This window comes from Photinus pyralis, unplaced genomic scaffold (genome assembly GCF_008802855.1).
Source record: "Photinus pyralis isolate 1611_PpyrPB1 unplaced genomic scaffold, Ppyr1.3 Ppyr1.4_unclustered_Scaffold781, whole genome shotgun sequence".
NCBI lineage: Eukaryota > Metazoa > Arthropoda > Insecta > Coleoptera > Lampyridae > Photinus > Photinus pyralis.
Window position 1 is genome coordinate 137,816 of NW_022172244.1, and position 25,852 is coordinate 163,667.

Consider the following 25,852-nt stretch of genomic DNA (forward strand, 5'->3'; position numbering starts at 1 on the left):
TGTGTCACATTTCTAGATCCGCCTTACACGTGGTTTATTTAATTTGAATGGGCGAGCGGTCCTGAAATACGGTCCTGGCTTTTCAAATGCGTGTGAAAGCTTACGGCGTCGGTGAGTTGTGGGACACGATGAAATTAGTTCAGTTGATTATTTTGCAGTTGTCGTTATCGAGGGTACTACGTAGTGTGGGGTTTTGCGGGATCATCAGAAAATTACTCTACATTGATGTGATCTGATTGAAGGGGAAAGTTGGTTTGGAAAAAGTATGAATCACAACATCAAAGTAGTGGGAAGTTCGGAGGGAAGTCGACCACCTGTAATTTATCGCAGGGTGTTTTATACAAAGTCACTAATAAAGATAAAACGCTCTCACGCTCAAGGCGTTTGAGATATACACATAAAAATTAGAACACCGACCGACCTGCGTAGCTCAGATGAGCTTACGTTAGTAGCTCTAACTTTGGCTACAAGGGTGCTGGGTTCGAATCCCAGGTAAGACATGGCTGTTTGTGATTGTATAGTGGGTTGAGTGGGAAGAGTAGCAAATTGCTAACACTCAGCCCACTATAAAATAAAGGCAATAACAAAAAACACTTCCATTTGAGATTATTTCATATATTTTGAGGTTAAAACAATTTTTTTGACACATGATTTTTGAGTGCGACCGCCATTTTGAATTTGTTTAAATGGAACATAGGTCATGTGGTACGTCATTAGAAAGCTTATTTTTTTCTCTTTCTTACTACTTTAATCATGAATGGTGTTAAATTAGAAAATAATGCGGAAAAAACTTTGTGAAATGGTTCATATTGCGCAAAATTAAGATTTATTTCTTAGGTAATACGATAGTTGTAAAGAAAAAACCATATGTACTATGTTTTTGTCACTTATTCAACACCTGCTCGTTGCTTTTTTGTTAATTTTTGAAGTTCTGTTAATTTATAGGTATTTAAATTTAAAATGCAAAACATTAGCCTGTCAAGCTAGGTTTTTCTAAGAAAATCTTCCTGCATTAATTTCTAATTTAACAACATGAAATTTTACACTTTTCAAAAACTGGGGTGATTTGTGTGAAAATATGTAGTTTAGGGCCGTATAAAAAACAAAACACCCTGTATTGCGATAGATTACATAAAGTGCTCTAAGAAAGATTTTGCCAAAATCAATTACCTTTAATAAATGAGAAAGTTATGGAGTATTAAAGAAATCGACTAAATTCGAAAAACGCACCCTAGCGGCCAAACGATGAGAGATAGCTGAGTTATGTTTGCGCTAGTGATTCTCTATTTAAAATTGAGCTTCAGACACCTAGGTTCTTTTTTTCTATCTCTTAAAATAAAGGGTATTTTATTTCCATAAGAAAGTGTCAAATTTGGATGAACTTGTACAGTGTTTAGAAGAACGGTCAAAACTGCCTATTTTAAGTATAATTACGTAGAATCCAGTGGCGTAGTAAAAAAATGGTTACCATTTCTGAGATTTGACCCAAAGTTGGTATTTTTGAATGTTAGCACCCTGTATATTTTAACTTCCAATTTTTGCATTTCTTTTTCTGATTACATTCATGCATCACAACTATATATTTTTTATATAATTATATCATTTTTCAAAATTATTAAATGACATTTCTACCGTCAGCCATTTTTATTGATGGGTATTAGCTGCCTTAATTACCATGGATACAATAAAGAAAACAAAATCTCCATAAATCCATGGTCAAAAAATAAGGTCTTCATGGCTAAAATTAAAAACAAGTAAAAAGGTTTTCGCCCTAAGACGATTTTCCATGAATGATCAGTAAGTCCCAGAAAGGCCATAGCTATGTGCGGTGTGATTTTCTTTACTAGAGGCATATATGGTTAAAATTTCAAAGAAATATCTTGATAAATAAAGAAGTTGGTACTGACAGCGCATGCGCACATCATATTTTTGCAATATCAGTTATGTTTGCCTTTAACAGAAGCATCTGTGATTAAAATTTCAAAAAGATATCTCGATAAATAACAGTTGATATTTCGCATCCTGCGCATGCGCGCATTAATTTAATGTTTACAACATGCGATACGTTTGCTTACACTAAAAGCAACTTTGGTTTAAATTTCAAAGAAATATCTCCATAAATAAGAAAGTTGCCATTGCGCAGTCTGCGTATGCGCACATCTGATTTTTGCTATATGCGATATGTATGCCTTCACCATAACATAACGCCTTCCATCAAGAGTTCTAAAATGCGCTAAAAATATATAACCAGCCCGATAATGTGGTATACATTTTATGGCGACGAAGTGTACGTCGGAGGGTTGTAAAGCTTTGTTCCTTTTAATGAGGAGGCTATTGCAGATTACTTTTTTGGTTATTATAGAGGCGATGGTGGATTTTATCCAGGAGAATGGCCCACTTATTTCTAGCGAGAATCTCTGAACCATTTCATGAATCACGGGGCTATCGTGGCGTATTCTTTTTAGGGGTGCGGCCGCTACGCCGAAGAAAGCGGAGGTTGGAAAATTCTACGCCCGAGTCTTATTCATTCACTTGTTGAAATACTGACCCTCCAGACGTAATCTCAAAATGCGCCGATCGGCAGCGGTCAAATTGAATACCGATCGTCGCTAATAAATCAAATTCCAAGGTGGCGACCAGGAAATTGAAAGCTTACCCACGCAACTTAAAACATGCATTCCTATTGAATCGAGAAAGGGGTTATCATTTAATCTAGAGATAGCATCTGATGTTTTGCGTAAAAGGTTCGATCTATAATTAATGCGTTTCGGTTGTCACAATTAATGATTTTGGTACATGCAACTAATTTCCGAAGATCCGATCGACGTTATCTTTGCTTCGCTCGATCCCAAAAAATTAAATTGCCACGACGCGTTACAAATTCATAATAGATGCATTTAGCGAGATGCACAGGCATGCGCGTTTATCGAATTTTGAATGCGGAAGAGGTACAGAGGGGAGAGGGAGATAACCACCCTCAATTTCCCCTTCAGGGTGGAAATCAAGTATCGCAAACGAGAGGGTCACGCTTGTCAATAAACGCCTTTTTGCGGTTTCTCACGCCCAAATACCGTTTAAAGTTGTATAGTTCAGTCGTGTGTTGTGTGTGGCGAATTTTGACTTGACGTCCGCATTGATGTAAAGATACGCTACGTGTTTCATTGTCGATTATTAATTATTGGCGTCGAAGTAATGGATTATTTTAAATACTGTCAGTATATTAATTTACCCTACAGTCAGGATGGTAAGTACTTCTGAATTTTAATGATTGCGTTAAGTAACGTTCTCATTCATTAATGATTTATGCGTTGCGACAAAATAGGAATTTGTCTTTTGAATCTCATTAAGTAACTGTTGAGATCATTTATTATGTACTTAAATGCGGAAATTTCTACCCAGGCTTCATTTTTCGCGTACACATAACCCCTTGCACCGCTATCAGTCTAGAGACAAAAACAATTTAATATCGCATATTTTTAGCGCATTTTCCAGTCTGTCTGTAGCATTAAGACGTTCTCTTCCTCTAGTTTGTTTTGTGTTGTACAACTTAATGTTGCGGTAATGCGGTTCTTTCTCCTCACTCGGGCGTACTTATAATAGCATTCACACATTTATATTACTTAACTGTTTTTTTCAATTTTTACCCATTGCAATAAAAATTCAACAAAAATGCGATATTGTTCCGCGCAAACGAAAGTTTATCAATGTCAGGAGTAGGAAAATCAAAAAGTTCACCTGTTTAGGAAATGAAATTTACTTACAATTACCTAGTTTAAATCCGAAATCTTGATTGAAATTGTACTTACACATTAAATAAACGCGATGAACAAAGCGTTGGAGGGCTTTGAAGATTATTGCTTTCATATTCTCAAAAAATGTTCGGAACAGACTTTCCCCATTAGATACCCATTTTCTCGAGATTAAGTTTTCATGAAAACAGTAACGTCTCATAAGAGCTCAAGATGTATTTTTTTGTTATCCACGCTACGTCTAACTTTAGCTTCATAAGAAACAACCACTCGATCGAATCGTGCCGGATTTGAACATTTTTTTATTTATTATCCCTCTTTTCAACTGCATCATCTTTAAATTTTATTTCATTTTTGTTTCTGTGTGTTCTTGCTACCGTCAAATTTATATGAGCCGGTACAGCACATCCTCCACCGCAAACCAACGCACGAATCGATGGAAGCGTAGTGGTAAAAACTGTTCAATTAAAACTGGTTTTGCAAAAAAGTGGCATCTCAAAATTTTACTCGTATTTTCACCCAAAAGAAATGGTGTAAGTAAAATTCTTGTACGACTTTGGAAGTCACGATGTGTTGCAAAATGGGCAACAAAAAAAGAAAATCTATTATTTTATTCTGTTAGTATTTGGCTACCTGTTCCGAATATTACTATCTTGGTCATTATTTTGTGTAATCAGCCGAGCAAAAAAACGTCAAAAATAGCAAGCTTAAGGTCTGCCGTCGCGGTCGTTTCCATTGAAACAGCATTGTCATATGTTCTGAACGTCATTTTATATCGCGCTTCGCGTCGCATTTAAAATAAGAATGACAGATGTCATTAGAATACACCACTTTATCTATCCTTACGGTTAAAGTGATCGCTTTATCCATGTTGGTACCATTGGTATTGAGAAATCACATTTGCTTTTGTTGAAATGACCGGTTTTGATTTTTGCTAAAGATGTTATTATAATTATGAAGTGGAAAATTTCCAGAGTCATCACGTTAAAATTGTTCATATTCAGCCCTGTGACGTCAAACTTAACGTGCAGGTTATCTGCCAAAAAACGTTATTTTGCGTATAGGCAAAATAACGTTTTTGACAGATAACCATAATTTTAAATTGACTTAAGTAAATATGTATATCTATACTATGCTGACCAATATGAAAATAAATAATGCTGTACAGCATTGGAAATATTGCTCAAGACAATTCAGTGATTATCTATGAGGGAGCTTTAGCTTATAAAACTTTATATAGGTGTTCTCATCAGAAACTTGTCAACCATAGCACACAATACACGGCGCTATGGCAATGGGCCGCAAGACTTTAGGACGTACACATTAGGATGCGGACATGAGAACGCAGACATTAGGATGCAGACATTGGGACGCGGACATTAGGACGCAGACATTAGGATGCGGACATTGGACCGCAAGACAGTAGACCGCAAAGGGAATAGACCGCAGACAATAGGCCGCGGACATTAGGACGTAGACATTGGGATGCGAACATGAGGACGCAGACATTAGGACGCAGACTTTAGGTTGCAGACTTTAGGTCGCAGACATTGGGTTGCTGACATTAGAACGCAAACATCATGCAGGTTACCTTACAAACCAGACATTAGGTTGCAGGTAGGACAATAAAAGGTATAATGAAATTAAACCAATGTTATTTTACTTATTTAATCTGTGTAAAAAGGCTTTAATGACAATTTATTACATACTTTTGATTCCTCCCTACAAATAATCCGTGTAAAAGTAAAAACTGTTTTTATTACTTGTTTAATTACCTGACTGAACTTTTCATTCAAAAAGGCGCAGGTAACTGCCTATTTTTGTAAATGATTAGTATCAACTTCGACCGACAACGGGGAAGCCGCTCCGCGCCTTCCCTCCTTCGCGACACTAACGCGGACCCCTCCTGCAACGCGAAAAAGAAGGGGGTCGGGGGTAGGCATGGGAATTTTTTTCGATATATCGATAGGTATCGATAGTTATCGATATATCGAATAACAATAGGTAGAGCTAAAAAATCGATATATCGATAGATCGATAACTATCGATATATCGATACTAATCGATAAATATCGATATATCGATATGCCGATAACTATTGATATATCGATATGTCGATAACTTTTGATATATCGATATATCGATAACTATTGATATATCGATATGTCGATAACTATTGATATATCGATATGTCGATAACTATTGATATATCGATATGTGGATAACTATTGATATATCGATATATCGATACCTATTGGTACGATAAGATTATGTTATTATTGAGATTTCAACGAGCGCTACTATTTTTATTAATAAAATCCATTTTCGGGTTTACTCTCGTGTAAAGTTACTATTTTTAGTTGCTCGACGTTTCGGAAACTTAACTTTGCTCCCTTTCTCAAGAGAAGCGCTACGTCACATCATCATCCATGCCAAATAAACGCAGTAATAAAATCTTTAGAAAATAGATCTTTTCGTCTTACTGACGATTGCTCAAAAAAAGAAGCACTTCAAAAACTTGAACAAAATGTTGCATCAAAATGGCTACTCTTTAGATAAAATAAAGAAGACAATCAAAGGGTGTAATCATGGCCTATGTATCGGTATCTGATTGATGGTTACAGAGGACCAGTCACAAAAAAACAGAAAAAGCTAAGAACACTGCAAATTTAGATATACAGTTTCAATTGATTAACATTTACGAAATCTAACAAGAAACTCTTGATAAAGGTAGCAAAGAAACGTCGAGTAACTATTAATAGTCACTTTACACGAGAATAAATCGAAAATGGATTTTATTAATAAAACTCGATAAGATAACTATCCCTGTCGATAACTATCGATACGTCGAATATTTCTCTCAAATGAGACGTGCAATTACCGCTTAATTACAGCGGTAATTGCATTGTAGAAAGCTAAAGAGCCCTGCGATAATTGCACAGTTAATATGGTAACTCCAATAAAGAACTGCATTCGGTTATTTTCATATTTTGTTAAAAGAGCCCTCTTGTCTTGTCGGGCTCTTTCGCCAAAATATAAAAGTAAACTCATGCAGTTTTTAGACACGCTTTCAAAAAAATTATCGGTAATATTATATCGATACCTATATATTAAAAACTATCGCCATAACGAGAACTATCGATGTACAGATACTTATCGATATAGTAGTTATCGATCTTTCGATAGTTACCGGTGTATCGATAACCATCGATATTTCGATAATTATCGGCATATCGATAAGTAAAATATATCGATAGGTAAGTACCCGATACTTATATCGATAGGTGAAAACAGTTATCGCCCATCCCTAGCGATAACTATCGACATATCGATATATCGATACCAATCATATATCGATAACTATCGAAATATCGATAACTATCGAAATATCGATAACTATCGTTATATCGATAACTATCGACATATCGATAACTATCGACATATCGATAACTATCGATATATCGATAACTATCGACATATCTATCTATCGATATATCGATAACTATCGCATATTTCGATAGTTATCGATATTTCGATAGTTATCGTATCATCGATATTTCGATAATTATATTTCGATATATCGATATCGGCATAATAAGTATATCGATAGGTAAGTACCCGATACTTATCGATAGGTGAAAACAGTTATCGCCCATTCCTAGTCGGGGGGGGGGGGGGGGGGACGTGACCCAGACGTATTCCAATGTCTGCGTCCTAATGTCCGCGGCCTAATGTCTGCAATCTATTCCCTTTGCGGTCCAATGTCCGCGTCCTAATGTCTGCGTCCTAATGTCTGGCGGCCTAATGCCCGGTCCCGCCCATACACATATAGTGTAATACTTATCCCTAATGAGTGACATTGTTTTTACAAACTGGCAAGCTGATCTTATGTGTCATTACTCACTACACATTAAATTTAGATAATTTCATTTAATAATCAACTGTGATTTTCACATAAAAATAGATGGTTTTCATTTTTTTACTGCCCACAAATGAACTGTGCGGATATCGCGATTTCCCTGCCTATTAGTGATAAGGGTTGTTAATGCGACGTCTTATCATGACGATATTGCCCGTTCTATTCCTCTGAATTATTTATTTTGCCAGAAATTAAACCCAGTGTAATGTTTTTGGTGTGATTTACTAATTATTGTTAATTTAATTCTCTTACACATTATGTATGTCTAGGTCTAAGGTTAACATTCTGTAGGTTTAAGGTCAAGTAATCTTAATGTCATAGGTCATTACGGTCAGCTCCGATTTCCCTTTTGAACTTGAAACCCTTTGCGAGACCTATTGACAAATGGGATGTTTGCGCGACCAGATTTTGGAAAACGTTTCATTTTTTCTTGTTGACTTTTGGAAACTAGTTTTTGGAAAGGAATTAGTAGAGTAATCTCGTTTTGTAGTGATAACTTGAGAGGTTTATCGTTCCAATGACGCAAAATTTCAATGTTTTTTTTATAATTGTCTCGGGCGAGAATAAATTTTATTGTAAATTGAGATCTAGTTTTTTTTGTTATCCTTTTTAATGGTCAATTACTTTCATAATAACTTGGGGTTAAATGTCAAAACGGGAGAGCATAGATCACACTCCAAGGTTAAAGTTGTAGATGTTTAAACGCAGTTTTGTTTATTTTCATTGAGTAAGAGGTCACTGATGTGAACGCGAATTTTCATCAAATTCTTCTTTAATATTATTACTTTGTTCATCTGTTTATAAATTAATGGCTCTCACGTTCAATCTTGCTGCGCATGAGACTGATTAGTCATTATTTCTTTAAACCGTGGAATTCGGTCTAAACACATCACATCCCACTTTGAACTGATAAAACGGATGCGCAAAAAACGAGCAGAAAAATGCCAATGCTCCACTTCGAAGCATTGTAATTCGCCAGTTCATACTATCGTGCACTTGAACTGTACGTTAGAAAGAGACAATACTGTGCTTTGTAAACAGAGAGATGTTAAGCGGTAGCAACGGTTTGCAGGCGGCCTCGGAAGTCTTGGGTAAACTCAATCAGAGTAAACTGCAACTCCAAGAATCGGACGAGATCAGCAAATGACGAAAAAGTTCAAAATTGTTGAAAAATTAAATGTGTCAATTTTCAAGTAAAATACTGACCTTGCTTCCAGCGGTGGTTGATGGTTGTTTCGGCAGTGGCTGACTCTTTAAGGGAGGAACTGTGTTTGTTTCGCCAGTGGTTAATTCCGGGATGGACGGTGCTGATCCTTGCTCTGGCGCCAAATTTATACTAAATTCTCTATTTAGGGAAGGGAAAAGTGGACTTTCCAGTTATTGCACCAAACGCTCATGAAAACGTTTAAAACTTGTTTAAATAATTGTGCAAATTCAAATAAATTCAGCTCGCTTCTAATGCCACTCGGCCCAATTTAATCATACGAGGTTTGCTGCAACACATCTGATTAGCTAATGGACGAGTTGAAATTTCCAAATTCCCCTTGTTACCTGGAATTTCGGATCAATCACATACACTGCACGACCTTGCAGTTTTAACGCTCGCTTAAAAATTGCACAGGGAAACTGAAATTGGCTATATTTCCCTAATTAACGGATCTGAAATCATGTAATATTTAATCACCCTCGTCTTCTAAATCACAAGAGATTTTTCGGACCCAACAAAGATAATTGAAATAGTTGGACGGGAACGGTTGCAAACGGCGAATTAATTACAGCTTTTTTTAACTTCTTTCTTCAACTCCTAGAACCAACACAGAATACTTCACTTTTGTAATGAACCTTAAAACGCTTCTAGATACCAGGTGTTCCGCAAAACTGGTCGAGTCCACAAATATACGATATGGTCATAACTTTGAGTATCAAACTAAGTGCTTCATTACATCTTGTACAGATAAAGCGCATTTCTTAAAACCGAAATAGCTTAGTAAATAATTGCGTTATAAGGTAGTAGAATGAAAATGCTACACAAGCAAAGAAACATACTCGATCAGGAACCTTAAGTGCTTCACTTCTTGCGTTGGCGAAAATTTCTTTCTTTAAACCTGACGCTTGTACCTACTTTTGCAGTTAGGAAAAATATTTTTATTTTTAAAAAATCAGTTTCTTTGTTTATATGTACACATACCTATATACATTGTATCCACGGATTGAGTGCATATAAAGGTGTATACATATGACAATTTTTTTAGAGTTGACTCTTCATGTTCTGAGGAACGCTTCTGCTTAGTTTCAAACAAATGAGCCCAATCAATTAATATACAGGGTGTTTTTGCCGAATTCGGAAAATTAGTTAATTAGAAGATTTAACAAAAATGTAGTAAAACAAGTTTTTAACATGAAATGTTAAGTGAAAACTCACTTTTCATACAAATCAGCCTAATTTGATTCTTTTCATCAGCATCTATTACTTTTGAACTCATGTTTGTAACAAAAATGAAAAATCAAAGAAGGTCTATTTGCATGAAAGTATTCCATTACTTTTAATTCTAAACAACTTTTTTAATACAATTTTATTATGTCTGCTAAAATAAAAACAATTTACTTTTGACAAATTTTCAGAATTCGACAAAAAAACACCCTGTATATTAATTGATTTGGCTCATTTTTTCCATATGCACCTTATATGCACTCAATTCGTGGACACACATAATCTTCTATTTATATTTAATTAACTTGTTAAAATTACTTGATGAGTAGTTTCTTAACCTCCAATCGAGCCGAGCTGGACATCCAAAAATTCCGGTCCGATTAAAGTTTCAAAAAGCTTGGCTCGGCTCGATTTCATCCCTCGTTTTTGGGGATATTTGTTTCCACCTCACCAATAGATATCGTCTCGTTAGACGATTCATTTTACCTTCTTGAAATAATCGCTCCTAAAGTTTTGACATTAAAAAATGGATATACATATTTCTTCCAGACGCCCGCCTCACATGAAGAATTATAAGCGATTACAATAAGGGGTCGAGGAGCAGGACGTTGTTTAGTAGAAATTAGTTCCTTTGTAGAGTACCATAAGGGATAAATAAAAGCAACCCCCCGCCGTTCGATTTTGATATGGAGAAAGGAAGAAGGTCAGTAGTTGACGACGCAGTTCCTTTCGTTGAGACTTTTCATGAAGGGGAACATGTGTTTACCCTCGTCCTTCCTCCACCCGATCTACTACAAATTTGATTAAGAATCCGCATGCAAAATTTAATGGTAGATCCATTCGTTTTCGAGATATCGTGTTAACCAACGGACACCGCAAAATTATGAACTCGCTAGGAGTTCGTTAATAATCTGACTGATAAAGAGGAGCAGAACAATGATTATCAGTACAGAATTAGAAATTCCAATAACGTTACAAATCTTGTATATTTTAAGCGAGTTGTGGCGGCGTGGTGGTTTGGGGCGAGTAACTACTGATTTTCAAATGGGATGTGATTTATTACGATTCGCATCCGCACACGCACTTACACTGTTGAAGTTTTATTTGTGGAATGATTGATCCAAATTTGTATGGTATGTTCCTCTAATACAATCAAACAGAATGCTGACAATAGAAACCGATAACACTTGCGATTTGTTTAAATTTTCTCCAATAAAAATTTAGCACAACTGAGATAACTTACAATTATGCGAAATATGTATTAAAAATTCTTACACCAAAACAAAGTACTTGCGTCTTTTTGAAAAGCTAAACCCCTCTGCGGTCTAAAATCCCCGCATACACGGTACCTCTCTTCGCTTTTCGCCTTTTATTAAAAAAAAATTTTATTTCGCCCTTTATTTGCAGGCGCAATTTTGTTTCTGTTCACTATAAAGCGGTACATGCGTAAATCTTCCTATGCTTATCAGAATATAAAATTGAAAAAGTCCAAACCAACCACCCGTTACAGTCAAAGGAACACTTCATGGGTGAGAAATAATTAACTCAAGGAATAGTAGAACTATGAAACACTTACGCACAGTGTAACTGGAAAAGGTTATCTGCATTTCTCACAGGGACAAAAAAAAGGTTCAGAGTTTTATAATGCAGTTGATATATTACTTCTGTCCCTTTCTTAAATACCAAAGGGGAATGATGATTGTACGACCGACCTGCGTAGCTCAGATGAGCTTGCGTTAGAAGCTCTAACTTTGGCTACTAGGGTCCTGGGTTCGAATCCCAGGTAAGGCATGGCTGTTTGTGATTGTATAGTGGGTTGAGTGGGAAGAGTAGCAAATTGCTAACACTCCGCCCACTATAAAATAAAGGCAATAAAATAAAATAAAAAATAGTGCAATGGGTTAGATGCATAGCTATGAACCACTTACTCCATTCTCGGGGCGAGCATGGAAGATTTGAAAGTATATAGTGACCACGGTCTCAAACAATGTTGATTTTGCATTAAATACATATTGAATTATTTGCCGTTGGAAATGTTTAAAATAATTAAAAATGTTTAAGGGCAAGTTTTTCTAAACATCATAATGAGAAGTGACATTTAGTTTTAACTAATCACTGATTCACATTAAAATCAATACAGCAGCTCACACATTCTGAATTTAGAAAACGTGTTTAAAGTAAAGCTACAACGGCATAAGTGTAAATCCCTCGTAATAATACTAAGTGAAATTGTTATTTCAGGTGTAACTACAACTACCAAAACAGTGTTGGCAACAAATTCCGTAAGTAAGCATAGATCTGGCAGCAGTCACGCGATTTCGGGAACGAGCCAATCTAGTCAAGGACAGGGTTCACATTCGTTTGCAGCAGCTTTAAGAAACTTGGCACAGCAATCAGTTCCTACCACAAGTGAACATCCGACAACGACGACTGCACCGTCCGCTACGGATTCTCATCGAAGGGATTTAGGTAATCATTTTTCTTTCGCAATTGTAATTTTTCCTATAATTAAACAAAAGTATGTTGCACTTGCAAAGACCTTTGCTTTAAAACGCAGGGATTGTGGTAAGAAGACAAGAAAAAAAAACGCCGCCAATGGATAACGACTACTGTTTAGTTAAAACCATGTTTTAAGTAAAAAAACACTAAACATTTTAAGCGCCAAATTTAAACTGTTTTCAGTTATTCTGGATCACCTAGTATAACATCTTGAAAATTTCATTTATTACAATGCATTGATGATGTGTGTGTGTGTTCAGTTATATGCGATTAAACAAATGATTTAAACGTGGAGAAGTTGCACCTGCACCACTTTTTCTACGGCGTGAGAGAAACTTTTAGATTTAATTTGTTGATTGTTATCATCACCTTGAACAAATGTTACTTTTGATTAAATATTGAGTTAATAACTTCTAATGCAAATTGTTTACTGAACATTGTTTTTTTAATTAGGCAACGTGCAAGTTAGCGAAAAATTACCAAAAGCCCCAGATCTTAATTTGTTTGGCGGCAGTGGATCGAATATTCGACCTCCCGAATCTAGACTACATCCATCAACATTGTCTTCGGATCGGTACCCTGGTTGTTCTCCTCTACCCGATTTATCGAGAAGTGGATTTCAGCCATACAGGGCCGAAGATAGGTATTGAATATTAAATCGTGTCTTACAGGAAATGTAACTGCGATTTTTTAGACTACCTCAGCTGCCTGTACCTTTGGATGTAGCGGCCTACCCTCCATACGGGTACCCACCCCTTTCATTAATAGATGAACAATTGTATTTAGAACGAATGGGGTTATTGAGACCTCCTTGGCCGCCTATGGCGTCTCCATATATTCCGTATATGATACCGGGAACGCCAATGCCTCTATATATGCACGAGAGGTGAGGGCCGATTCTCCACGTTTTTGCGTATTTTTACTTTTATTTTTAGGTTAAAATTAGAAGAGGAGTACAGACAAAAACTGGCTCGAAAGGAAGAACAGATCGAAAGAGAACTACAAGAACAAAGAGAGTTACATCAGCAACGAGAGCGAGAGCAGAGGGAAAGAGATAGGCTTCATCGCGAAAAAGAAAAAGTTCCTTATATAAGTGTTCCAACGCATATTCCAAATACTCACATTTCATCACAGACCCCCCTTGTAATGCCCATGCTACACCCATCAGTTCACCATCCTAAGGAATTGTATTCATCCCCAATGTCACTATCGACCTCCACCAGACAGTCCCCGCTTAGTTCTAACTTAATACCTCCTAATTCTTTACCAAATTCCTTGCATAACTATCCGACCATACCACGTTCGAGTCCATCATTACAACGTCATTCTCCGCATTCGACATTTTACCCGCCGACGTCTCGACCAGAATACGGATTAAATTTAAGCCAACAAAAACATTCGCCAGTCATACAGCCATCCGGTCCCGTTATCAACAATAGCTTAGCTCCTCCCGGCCAATTGGGCAGTCGTGTATCGCCCAAACCGTCGACTCCGAAACCTCAAGCGAAATCAACCACTCCAAAACCGAGTACTCCCATGAACTCGTTGCGCATTCCAAATGTAGTTCCGGCAACGCCTAACGTATCGAGTGTGACAATTGCTAGTACATTATCAAGTACGATAGTAAACACAAGTGCCGTGAGTAGTGATGCGAGTGCGAACGTAGCGATATCAACTGTGAGTAGTGCGCAAGGTAAGAAAGCTGAAGAAAATCCGGCAGTATCTAATGCGGGTGAGGGAAACTGTGACAATGGAGATTCTGCCTGCTGACCCCTCCTACGGGCTGAGAATCAAACTTCAGAAGATTACTTATTTTTTGGTAATAACTCGTGGTTTTTGTTGGTTTTTTTTATTCTTATTATTTTTATTGACATTGCATGCTTTTTTAATTGTATGTGATTAATGTTGCATTTATAAATAATTATTAATTTAGTATGTTGCCGAAAATGTTCAACTATTTCCTACCTTTTGTAAAGTAAGTGGGCTGTGGCTTTTTATTAGTGATATGCTGTTACTGTCGTCATAGTTAATTTTTTTGCAAGAACGCTAAAGTTGTATAACCTTAATTTATTCATTGAATAGTTAGACATTTCCTGCAACAAGCTGGACCATTATAGAATCAATTATATTTAGTTTTTGCACAATATTTTGCATTCCATCTTTATGCTTCTTTTATTGTGTAAAGAATGCATGCAATGGATTTTCTGTGATATAGTATTTAATATTATTCTATTGGACAGTTGCATATATCATACCAATTTTACCTTGTAACATCCTTGGAAATTGTTAAAGTCAAACATTCTTAGTTGGAAACCAATATAAATCACAAATATTTTGGTGTTTTATTTTCAAAATTCTTTGTCACGGATTTAACTTGGTTACAAAAAATGGTATTGGGCAAGTAAGCACATTTGTTATACATGTTTGAACCTGCCTATGCAGTCTACGCGCTGATTCCCTTCTTGTTGGCATTGTTTTAATTTACCTAAATTTTTTAAAACTCCAAAAATTTTAATCAACTGTCCAAATCTGACGTTGCATTTTCATAGGGGAATTGTTAGTCGTTTCGTAATATGAAAAGGAATAAAGTTATTCCTTTAGGTAACATAGTTTAATGAAAACAATAAATAAATTTACTATAACAATTTAATGTTATCACAAAATGTATTTTTTTTAATTAAACACAAAATTGTGCAAATACACGTAACCATAGTCACAATACCATACATGCTTTTGGAACTTACACTTGTAGAATTACAGAAAAACACATGTTTCATGTACAAAGATTTAGTCTGTAATTTATATTATGGTGGGCATAAGCCAGTATTTAATTTAATGTAGCTGAAACTTAATTTATACTACCAAATTAATTATAATCAATTTATACTGCCAAGGTATTTAATTTAACTTACGACTATTGTTACATTACATAGTTAAAGGGAAACATAGATGGAACTACCAAAGAATGAGAATACAGTAATTAATTAATTAGTACGTTATAACAGGAAGAGATGATGTGCATTTCAGATCATATAACGGGGAAAAAATCTAGCTTTCTGTGTACTGGTTCATGGAATATGGTCTTAAACATACGAGGGATGTGGTAAGATTTTCCTTAGTCATCACTAAGTATGTTTACATAGTATGCAATCAATGGAAGAAAATACGTACGTAGGTAGCCATACAGACAGTGCTGCCTTGTGGGTAGGATACCCATTACATCAACGACTTCTATTGACCAATTACTAAACAATGTTTCGGTAATTATTTGTAACAGGTTGCCTATGTCGCTATATTTTACTAACAAACTGGTCATTATTATTTGGACGTAAAAGAAAAATTAAAAAAAAATCATTTTAATTGCTTTTTCGTATTGACAACGCCCGCAGTAGGAGTCGAGAAGCGACTGCAATCTTGATTTACCTCATACCCACGAGCAGAGCCACTGTTACTTTCATGTCAAAACGACGGACGTTTCGCTGCACTTTCGAACCTGAGTATCAGTCGGTGTTAAAACTGGCGGTACTTTTTATACACAAATGGGAAAGGAAATTGAATAAAACTCATAATTTTGTGCCTAAGGAAAGATGAAAACATAAAATATATTACGCAGGCAACCAGGCGATGTCAGAGAAACCTTCTTGGGGACAAAAACCCTGGCATAGCCCCCACAAATACACGAACTAAATTAACAAAGGCAACAAAACATCAACGTGCATCATTCCAGCTGGTTGTTGAACGTCCTAAGGGCGATAAACATTTGTCTAACTTGTGCTGATCTTCCTGTTTTCGTCCTGGTAAAAACCACTGCCTTTTTACCACAGACGTGTACCTCGATACATGCGCGAGAGTAGGACAGAGATCCGCCCTTGTGGCCCTCTCTCTCTCTCTCGGATTATGCTGTCAGACGGAGCGCGCGTTCCAATATTAGTATGATTCAGTGGCGGTAAAAATATTTTGTTGGTATACTCTACAGTGAGTTTCCACATATCAGGTGTAACTGCATCAATGGCTTGTTGTCACATATATAAACACTGTACTCTGCTATAACCGTCTACGCCTTTGTGTCGTTTATATTGTTGTTTGCAAATGCCCCATATATTCTCTATGGGCTTGAAAACGCAGTGGTAGGGAGGCAACTATAGTATTGCATGTCCATTTCCTAATGCCATCTCATCAACAGCATACCGTTTTGAAGATTTGGTTATGAAATAACAAATTTTTAGTCTCGAAACTGAATATATTACGGGGAATAAACATGCATGGAATTTAAGAAAACAACAATCTCCAGCAATTCCACCTTTAATGCATCATTTGTTTTTGAAGTGAAAATTAAAGATGCTCCGGTCATGAAACCATTCAGGTTTCCGGCATGTACACCCATATATCTCAAATAGATATAAGATGATATTGTTACCTGCGTCCCTCGGGTTTAATTTTGGTTACGCCTTTTGCGCTGTCGTCTTGCCATGACTCACTTACCCACGTTTCATCCAAAAAGACACATGCATTACAATATGGAGTAACTCCATTAAACCTTTTCTGGGATTACCTTTTTGATAGCGGAAACCCATTGCAACAACTTTTCTTAAGGAACTGTTGGACCCATTAAATACGTCTTGCGTCAATTTGCAAAATAGAAGTCACTGTTTGCAGGGTAATATTTAATGCATCTGCAACTCTCTGTGAAATGAAACTGGTTACATATACCAATTTTTCTCTCTTGCTGCTACGTAAAAGTGATCCACCATTATCTCTTTTTCATTCAAAACGAATAAGATTAGAACTTACTTTTTCTTGGTAAATCCGATGGCATTTTTGGGTATACAGAATAACTCACAGTGAGGCTTATGGATGTTACGCTTCTATAATTGTTCGTTATGAAATTAACAGATGTTTTATCGACAAAACGCGATAATGTAATGAAAATGGTAGCAAACAGTTGTTAAATTTGACGTGTCGCATTGTAACTATAAACTACCACAATCATCATGGGGTGGTTTTTGAACCAAAAGGGGATGAAGCACCTTCTTGAGAGGTGGGAACTCTTTTGATATATATTTACTTGTCTGTAAGGAGTTTGTACCCAAATTGTTAACACTTTATAATTTTTTTCTCTCAAAAAACATAATTGACGTCAACTAAAAAGCAACGGAATACATTTCAACGTCCACCACCAAAAAAACCCAGGATTAACGTTGGGTTCGCTTATTCAAAACTTTTTCCACTTTTCTTCCTTAATTTATTAATGCGTCGTTGAGGTTTCTTATCTTACTAACACAAAATAAATTTGCAGTTACAACTCAAAATAAACAAAACAATTATTAAAATAAAACCATACATCAAATAATTCTGATACAAAACAAAGCTGACCTCGAATTCAACTAATATGATACAGATTTGCGTTCAATCCTAATTTATAACCATATTTAACGTCAAAAATAATTGAAATATGACATACAGGGTGACTCATAATTAGTGTAGGTGCTGAAGTCAGACGTCCGCCGATGTTCATCTAGAGTAAAATTTAGGTATTTTAAGGGTCGACCCACACCTTCAAGAGATCAAATTGACGTAGTTGCGGATACTAGTTTCACTGTTCCTATAATTGGGATATAGGCCCAAGAACAGCAAGTAGGTACGAGTCCCTCCCAAGCATGTTGTCCAAAGTGATGGCTTGAATCTTATAACCATGTGGAATTTACAGTTTCCATAGATGTAATTCGTTTAAACCAAAGAAATGGGGGATGGGGTAACATTTTGGGTGCAAGCGCCTTTTTACACACGACAGTCGAACTCAATTGCACGTACCTACATCGATTTGGTGCGAAATATGCAACAAATTAACATTTTCGGTCTGAATGTTTTTTTTTGCTATGACCTAGAGGCCAAAAAATAGCGAAGAAAGTGTGCGTTGACGTATTTCAACGTTCAGTTGACTTATATCCAACTTAAGTACCGCAGATTTGTCAACACACATTATATCAACAAAATATTCAGATTTGCGATGAAAGTTCTGCCGATGCATGCTATAGTGGTGCTTTTGTCGAATCGATTATTTTTCTTTTTCGCTTTTGTAAGTTTATGTCTTGCTGAGTAGATGAACACATTGTCAAATGTGTGCATGTTCTAATCGCTCTAGACTTTGATATAATTTATCGATTTGTTTTAGCTAGGAAGCCTCCCATAAGTTTTACAACAGCCTGTCAACAGTCAGAAAACCTGCAATATTATAATGATCCTACTAATACCCATGGTAATATTGCAGATGATCAAAAAGGAAGACCTTTCGATGTCGAAAATTTAATTAAAAAAACTACATTCGTGAATGTTCTTCCTAATTTTCACTTGCCTAAGCAACGCAATGATTATGAAATTGCCAGTAGTGGAACTAATTGCAACGACAATACAACAAAAAATAAAGAATGTTCCACTACTCTCTATCCATCTGTTGGTACAGAAGTTCTTTTACATAATGCGTCATTCGGGATTGCGAATAAAATTGGCGATACTCCACTTCAAGCGTATCCAAACCCAATTTGCAAAACAATCGTAACTATGACGAGCAATTCGAGTACCAGTACACTTACCACGTGCAGAAATTTAGATAGGAGCGGAGAAATTAAGCACGCTCAGACACCAGTAAATTGCAGCATTCAGCAGTCACATAGTCCACAACTGCCTATATCTTCGCCTAGTTATCCTGTACAAACTTTTCTATCATCGGACTTCGATTGCTCCAAAATTACCATTGTAGAAAGTGACAAGCTTTTTAATGGTGTAAGTCATTCCAAGCAGCCTCCAGTTTTACAGCCAGCTACAAATACCAATTTGGAAATCGGTACAAACGAATGTAAAAGTGCCGTGTCTTTTTGGGACCTTCATTTGCCATATTCGACGGCCAGTACCTTCAATGTGCAAGTACAGGAACGAGAAAGCATGGGTAATATAACAATCAAAGATTTGTTATCACAGAGTGCCAATAACAAGGCACTCGTGGACGATGAGAACAATACTCAACCTACACTAATGGGCAACGAAAGTTCGTGTGTTGTGCTAAATGTGCCTGCAGTAAACTGTCATCAACCTCCCTTAAAAAAGCAAAAAGTTAGCAAAATAGATATCGCGACAAAAAGGAGGAAACAACTAAGAGAACGTCGCCATTTAAAAATGAATTGCATAAAATCAAAATCAGTAAGTGAAAGTGATACTGCAAAAATTAAAAGGGAAAGAATTGTCTTTGAAAGGATTACGACACATAAAGGAACCGTTACGAACTTTGGCGTGCCAGTATTTGGATTTTCAGATAGCTCCAGTTCGAGTTCATGCTGTAGTTCTGATTATGAAAGCGACGTTGCCGATGTTGAGGCAGTAAATGTAAATGACGCTCCCTTAGTGTTGGATTTCGCCAAAGAGAAAGTACAATTCCTGAAGTTATTTGGGATTGTAACGCATAGGAAGAGAAACGGTAAGTATATCTGTTTTTTTAAATACACATTCCATACTGCGCAGATGGGATGCTGGTTCACTCGCTGTTGCACTAATGGCCCTTTTGAAAAATTGACCGTTGCAGTACCCCCTCATTTTTCTTTAAATAACTTTCTACTCTTTTTAATCTATGGCGTCCCCCTCTAACCCAAAGTTTGGCTGCCTCCAATGAAAGCTTAAAGCATTGTAAAGAAATTCGATTGGTGCATCAGTCAGACTTGTGCCATCCATATAAGTACCTTTTTTCATGACTTATTATTATAAGCCAATTATGTTCAATACTTCCATGGTGTTAATTGGTTTCTTTTAATAACAGCTGTAGAGTTATCAAAACTTGAGCGACGGAGATGGCAACCCAATTGGATTCCTCCTACTGAACATTCATCAAAATTAGTTTTGGATTTACCAGTGCCTTCAATTACTGCTTCTTCGATGGGAAATTCATTGAAGATGCACTTCATGCACGTCCTCGGATTACAAACCTTTCCAGCTGATATAAAATATGGTACGTACCTATACTTATTTTAAGTATCATCCATCTTCGAGGACTTAACCACTTAGAAAAACCTTGTGCATCATAATGTATTTTTGCGAAAATTTACGTTTACTCGAGGTTTACCCCATTACCTGACCTTAACCACAACCACTGCACATTTATTATAGGCATGTATTTGAAATTTTAATTAACTTGCCATAAAACTTGGCATCTTTTAGCTATACAGGGTGGCCATTTGAAAACGAAACATAGCCTATTTTGGGAACCTCAAAACATTTATGAAAAAATCCTCGGACCCGTCAATTTTTTATCCAAGGGGGAACCATTTTTTTGCTAGTTTCGTCTCCCCAAGGGCAAAGCGCTAGCGGGGGTGACAACCGCCCCCAAAATTTTAAATCGAATGGGGAGTCGAGTGATACCTTATTTTGAAGGTATTTTTATGTGGATTATAACCCTTAACTTTTAAATCGCTACTAATTTGCCTAGCCGATACAGGGGCTAATAAAAGTTATAAAAACGTGTCGACATTTTCTTATGAAAAAAAATGTAAATGAATTAGTTAAATTTTGGTTATTGTTGAGAGCGTTATTATAGCAACATTTCGAAGTTTAATAGTGATTGTCAATTGTTGTTGTCAAATCATAGTAGTGACAAATAGCACTTTAAAGTTATTTAGTTGCAAAATCGGTACATTGAACAGTGATAATGGTTTATCCACTTCCTGAAAGAGTTGAAATAAATGTTCCTTTTTCTATTGGGCTGATTCAAATCCCAGAATATTTCGTGTGGTGCATACACAACATCCCGAAAAATTGAATGTTTGGGCTGGCATTTTTGGTAACCATATCCTAGGCCCCTTCTATTTATCTCGCAAGTGGAGATACTAGAAAATAACGAGTACTTGGGAAATCGTCTAGTATTTCAGCAAGATGGTGCGCCACCCCACTATGCTGCAGGGGTTCATCAATATTTGGACCAAACTTTCCAGGACAATGGATTGGAAGAAGAGGATGTATTGAAAGGCCTCCTCGTTCCCCGGACTTAAGTCCGTTAGATTTTTTTTATGGGGGCATTTAAGAACTAGAATGTATGCTAGTCAGCCAACATCGTTAGACAACTTGCGACAAAGAATAATTGATGAATGTCGTCAAATCACCCCAGGAGTTTTGCAAAAAGTACGGGAAAGGTTTGAACAAAACCTGTATTATTGTATGGAAGTCGAAGGCCAACATTTTCAACATTTACTTGATTGAGTTTAGCTGTAAGCACTTAAAATAAAATTGATTTAAATCTTAAGAGTTATAATCTACATAAAAATACCTTCAAAATAAGGTATCACTCGACCCCCCATTCGATTTAAAATTTTGGGGGCACTTGTCACCCCCGTTATAGCTTTGCCCCCAGGGGGGCGAAACTAGCAAAAAAATGGTTCCCCCTTGGATAAAAAATTGACGGGTCCGAGGATTTTTTCATAAACGTTTTGAGGTCCCCAAAATAGGCTCTGTTTCGTTTTCAAATGGCCACCCTGTATAATTAGCGGAAGAAAGATAGCAAACGTTTACCTTTAAATTTAACGGTACAGTGCGATAAGTAAAATTTCACAACGTACGCGAGTACAGCGAAAAATTGCCAAAAAGATCCCTCTAAATCTGCTGTTACCTTATATAAAGATGTGGAAATGGAACTCGGATTTTCCTAGCCGGGCGATATATTCGGTTGATTACTCCAAAAATTAAAACTTTTTTGCTTAATTGTGCGGCCTGCGATAAATATAAAAATCTGTAACTGGTCTTGAAATTTAGCGTGCTTCTAATGAGACTACTCACGACTGGCTCGGATAACACTCCGCCCACTATAAAATAAAGGCAATAAAAAAAAAAACATTTGCTGTAACAAAAAAATTAAAAAAACGGTTAATTATACTCACATCGGAACAATTGCAAAAGGTCAGCGATAACGTAATAAAGGTCACGACGTTGCCGCTTTAATGCTCGTTTTGAAATACAATAGGGAAACTGAAATCTGCCAATAAGTAACTATAACAGAACTGAACAAGACGGTGCATTGTCTGACAAAAATTCCCCTCCCAGCGTTTCATGTGTTGCCTCGGCCGTGTTCCGACTTCCACCGTGTGGCTATGAGAAGTGGAGGAACCCGTGCTCTCTCCATTCATTCCCCTCCGAGTGTTTCATCATTTTCGTGACCGTGACCACTGGCGCTTGTCCCATTCGACGTACCCTACCCGGCCTACTACCGGGCCTAAAGAAGTTTCACTTAAAAAACAATTAAAATATTTTTACGGGAATAATTAGAAAAATGATCAATTATATCGGTAACTGATTTCCTTATCGGCGGCTAAAGCGGCGTCAAAATTAAAGTAGGCACTTCTACCTTCAGTTACACACTCCTGATAGAAGGAAATATAGCTCCGGAATAGGGATGGGCGATAACTGTTTTCACCTATCGATAAGTATCGGGTACTTACCTATCGATATATTTTACTTATCGATATGTCGATAATTATCGAAATATCGATGGTTATCGATATATCGATACCTATCGATATATCGATACCTATCGATATATCGATAGTTATCGATATGTCGATAGTTATCGACATGTCGATTCGATAGTTATCGATATATCGATAGTTATCGATATTTCGATAGTTATCGATATATCGATAGTTATCGATATTTCGATAGTTATCGATATTTCGATAGTTATCGAGATTTCGATAGTTATCGATACGATAGTTATCGATATGTCGATAGTTATCGATATATCGATATGTCGATAGTTTTCACCTATCGATATAAGTATCGAGTACTTTAGCTTTATACAATGCAATTACCGCTGTAATTAAGCGGTAATTGCACGTCTCATTTGAGAGAAATATTCGACGTATCGATAGTTATCGACAGGGATAGTTATCTTATCGAGTTTTATTAATAAAATCCATTTTCCGGTTTATTCTCGTGTAAAGTGACTAAAAGTGATTAATAGTTACTCGACGTTTCTTTGCTACCTTTATCAAGAGTTTTTTGTTAGATTTCGTAAATGTCAATCAATTGAAACTGTATATCTAAATTTGAAGTGTTCTTAGCTTTTTCTGTTTTTTTGTGACTGGTCCTCTGTAACCATCAATCAGATATCGATACATAGGCCATGATTACACCCTTTGATTGTCTTCTTTATTTTATCTAAAGAGTAGCCATTTTGATGCAACATTTTGTTCAAGTTTTGAAGTGCTTCTTTTTTTGAGCAATCGTCAGTAAGACGAAAAGACCTATTTTCTAAAGATTTTATTACTGCGTTTATTTGGCATGGATGATGATGTGACGTAGCGGTAGCGCTTCTCTTGAGAAAGGGGGCAAAGTTAAGTTTCCGAAACGTCGAGCAACTAAAAATAGTAAATTTACACGAGAGTAAACCCGAAAATGGATTTTATTAATAAAAATAGTAGTGCTCGTTGAAATCTCAACAATAACATAATTTTATCGTACCAATAGTTATCGACATATCGATATATCAATAGTTATCGACATATCGATATATCAATAGTTATCGACATATAGGTACAGGATGGAATTAAACCACTGATTTCTTGTTAGCTAAATTACAAATATTAATACTGTGTTTTTATGACAGAGGATGAAGAGTTACTCATTTGATAAATGTCAAGTAAAATGAGGGTAAATGTGGTCATCTCACAGTATGTCGTAGGTGTTGTTAAAAATGTGGTAGTTTTTCATTTGCTGCAAATTAGTAAACTAGAGAAGCCGTTTGTCTGTCCGTCCGGACCCACTTCTGTGGTTTGGAACTAGATTTAAGGGAATTGTCCTAGAGTCTTGAAATTGGCTGTCAAATTTTGTTGTCTTAAGGAGGTGGGGGTACCCCCCAGAAGTTATTTCCCGAGATGGTGTTTCTGAAAGTAAAACGTGCATAACTTTTACATGCGACAACCAATTTGGGGGGATATCTAGAGGCGTTTTAAGTTTAGCGGCGCTTCATTATGAAGAAAGTATTCCCATCCATCATTAAACAGGCAAAGTTGCGCAAATTAAGGAAAATATCAACGTGATAGGGAGACCCGGCCGTTTGACCTCACATTCCAAGGAATAAAAGGCCATTGCCGGACTCCCGAATTAGGGATTTCATTCCGAGTATTTGGATAAGTATAATTATAGGGGAATGGGTTACGGATAACCGCCTCCGATCAAATCATATCCATTACTTGCGCTCTCAAAAGCCTTGAATTTTGACACCGACCCCGTATTTTTAAGACGTCTAGTACGGATGTTCCGTTTTTTTTACCTTCAGTACATTTCATTACTGTTTATTTTTGTTTATGTAAAGAAGCACAGTTGGTGCGCGAGCTTTAGTTTATATAAAGCATAGCTTTCTTTCGTGACTGTTTTACGAGATGAGTGAATGAGGGGGGGGGGGGGTTATAAATCGGTTTCATCTTTCATGGTATTCTGGTATTCTAATGAAAAGTATCAACGAAAGGAACTGTTTTCTATGAACTACCCCCTCCTCTCTCACCCCTTATCAAAATGGTGGGTGAGGCGCGGCTGATCTTTCATGCCACTCTAATGAAAGATCTCAACGAAGGGAATTCATTTCTACCCTTATCGTAATTAGTTAAAATTGGTCATATTTCAAGAACGGAGTGTCAGAGGTTCATACTAACAATAAGCTATCTATTGCTGCGGTTGAAACGAATAACTCGAAATCGAAGTGTCTTCTTGCATTATATAGCGTGCATTTTGAATGTGTTTCAGATGGCTTTTGCATGTTTATGTGTAAAAACTACCCCTTAATCATATACCAAGAAGGAACGATAAATATAGCTAGCTTAAGACCCAATTCATATGGCAGTTTAAAAAACTAACGCGTGCCTCTCGCTTGCGCTCTTCCCTTTAGGAAAAAATCCCGTAAAAGCAATAGTGTAACGAAGACCTCAGTTTTCATACCAAGATTAATGACCACACCGTACATTTTGAAATATATCAGCTTTAATGAACACCCGGTATCTAGAGGCGCTTCGTTACGAAATGTGTTGTTCCGGAGTAGGCATGGGAATTTTTTCGATATATCGATAGGTATCGATAGTTATCGATATATCGAATAACAATAGGTAGAGCTAAAAAAATCGATATATCGATATGTCGATAACATCGATATATATCGATAAGTATCGATATATCGATACCTATCGATATGTCGATAACTATTGATATATCGATATGTCGATAACTATTGAT

General features: G+C 36.5%; 2 protein-coding genes across 7 annotated transcripts in view; both read left to right on the forward strand.

The window, feature by feature from the left end:
- Positions 1 to 18,905, forward strand: part of LOC116182859 — a 43,801-nt gene extending 24,896 nt beyond the window's left edge. For 4 of the 6 annotated variants that reach the window (XM_031503415.1, XM_031503417.1, XM_031503411.1 and 1 more), the window contains exons 8-11: positions 12,341 to 12,568; positions 13,052 to 13,241; positions 13,293 to 13,484; positions 13,534 to 15,487. In XM_031503415.1, the coding sequence (XP_031359275.1) occupies positions 12,341 to 12,568; positions 13,052 to 13,241; positions 13,293 to 13,484; positions 13,534 to 14,368 (1,445 nt within the window). In that variant the 3' untranslated portion in view covers positions 14,369 to 15,487. Of the gene's footprint in view, positions 1 to 12,340; positions 12,569 to 13,051; positions 13,242 to 13,292; positions 13,485 to 13,533; positions 15,488 to 18,770 lie in introns of those variants that run through there. The other 2 variants (XM_031503413.1, XM_031503412.1) reach the window with 2 other exon arrangements.
- Positions 18,906 to 19,132: 227 nt separating this feature from the next.
- LOC116182860 lies at positions 19,133 to 20,591 on the forward strand (the record flags this gene model as incomplete). Its single annotated transcript, XM_031503418.1, is given in 2 exon segments — positions 19,133 to 20,066; positions 20,403 to 20,591. Coding segments are annotated over 2 exon segments (1,099 nt in total), but the record flags the coding sequence as incomplete, so codon positions are not given.
- Between the last annotated feature and the right edge of the window lie 5,261 nt (positions 20,592 to 25,852).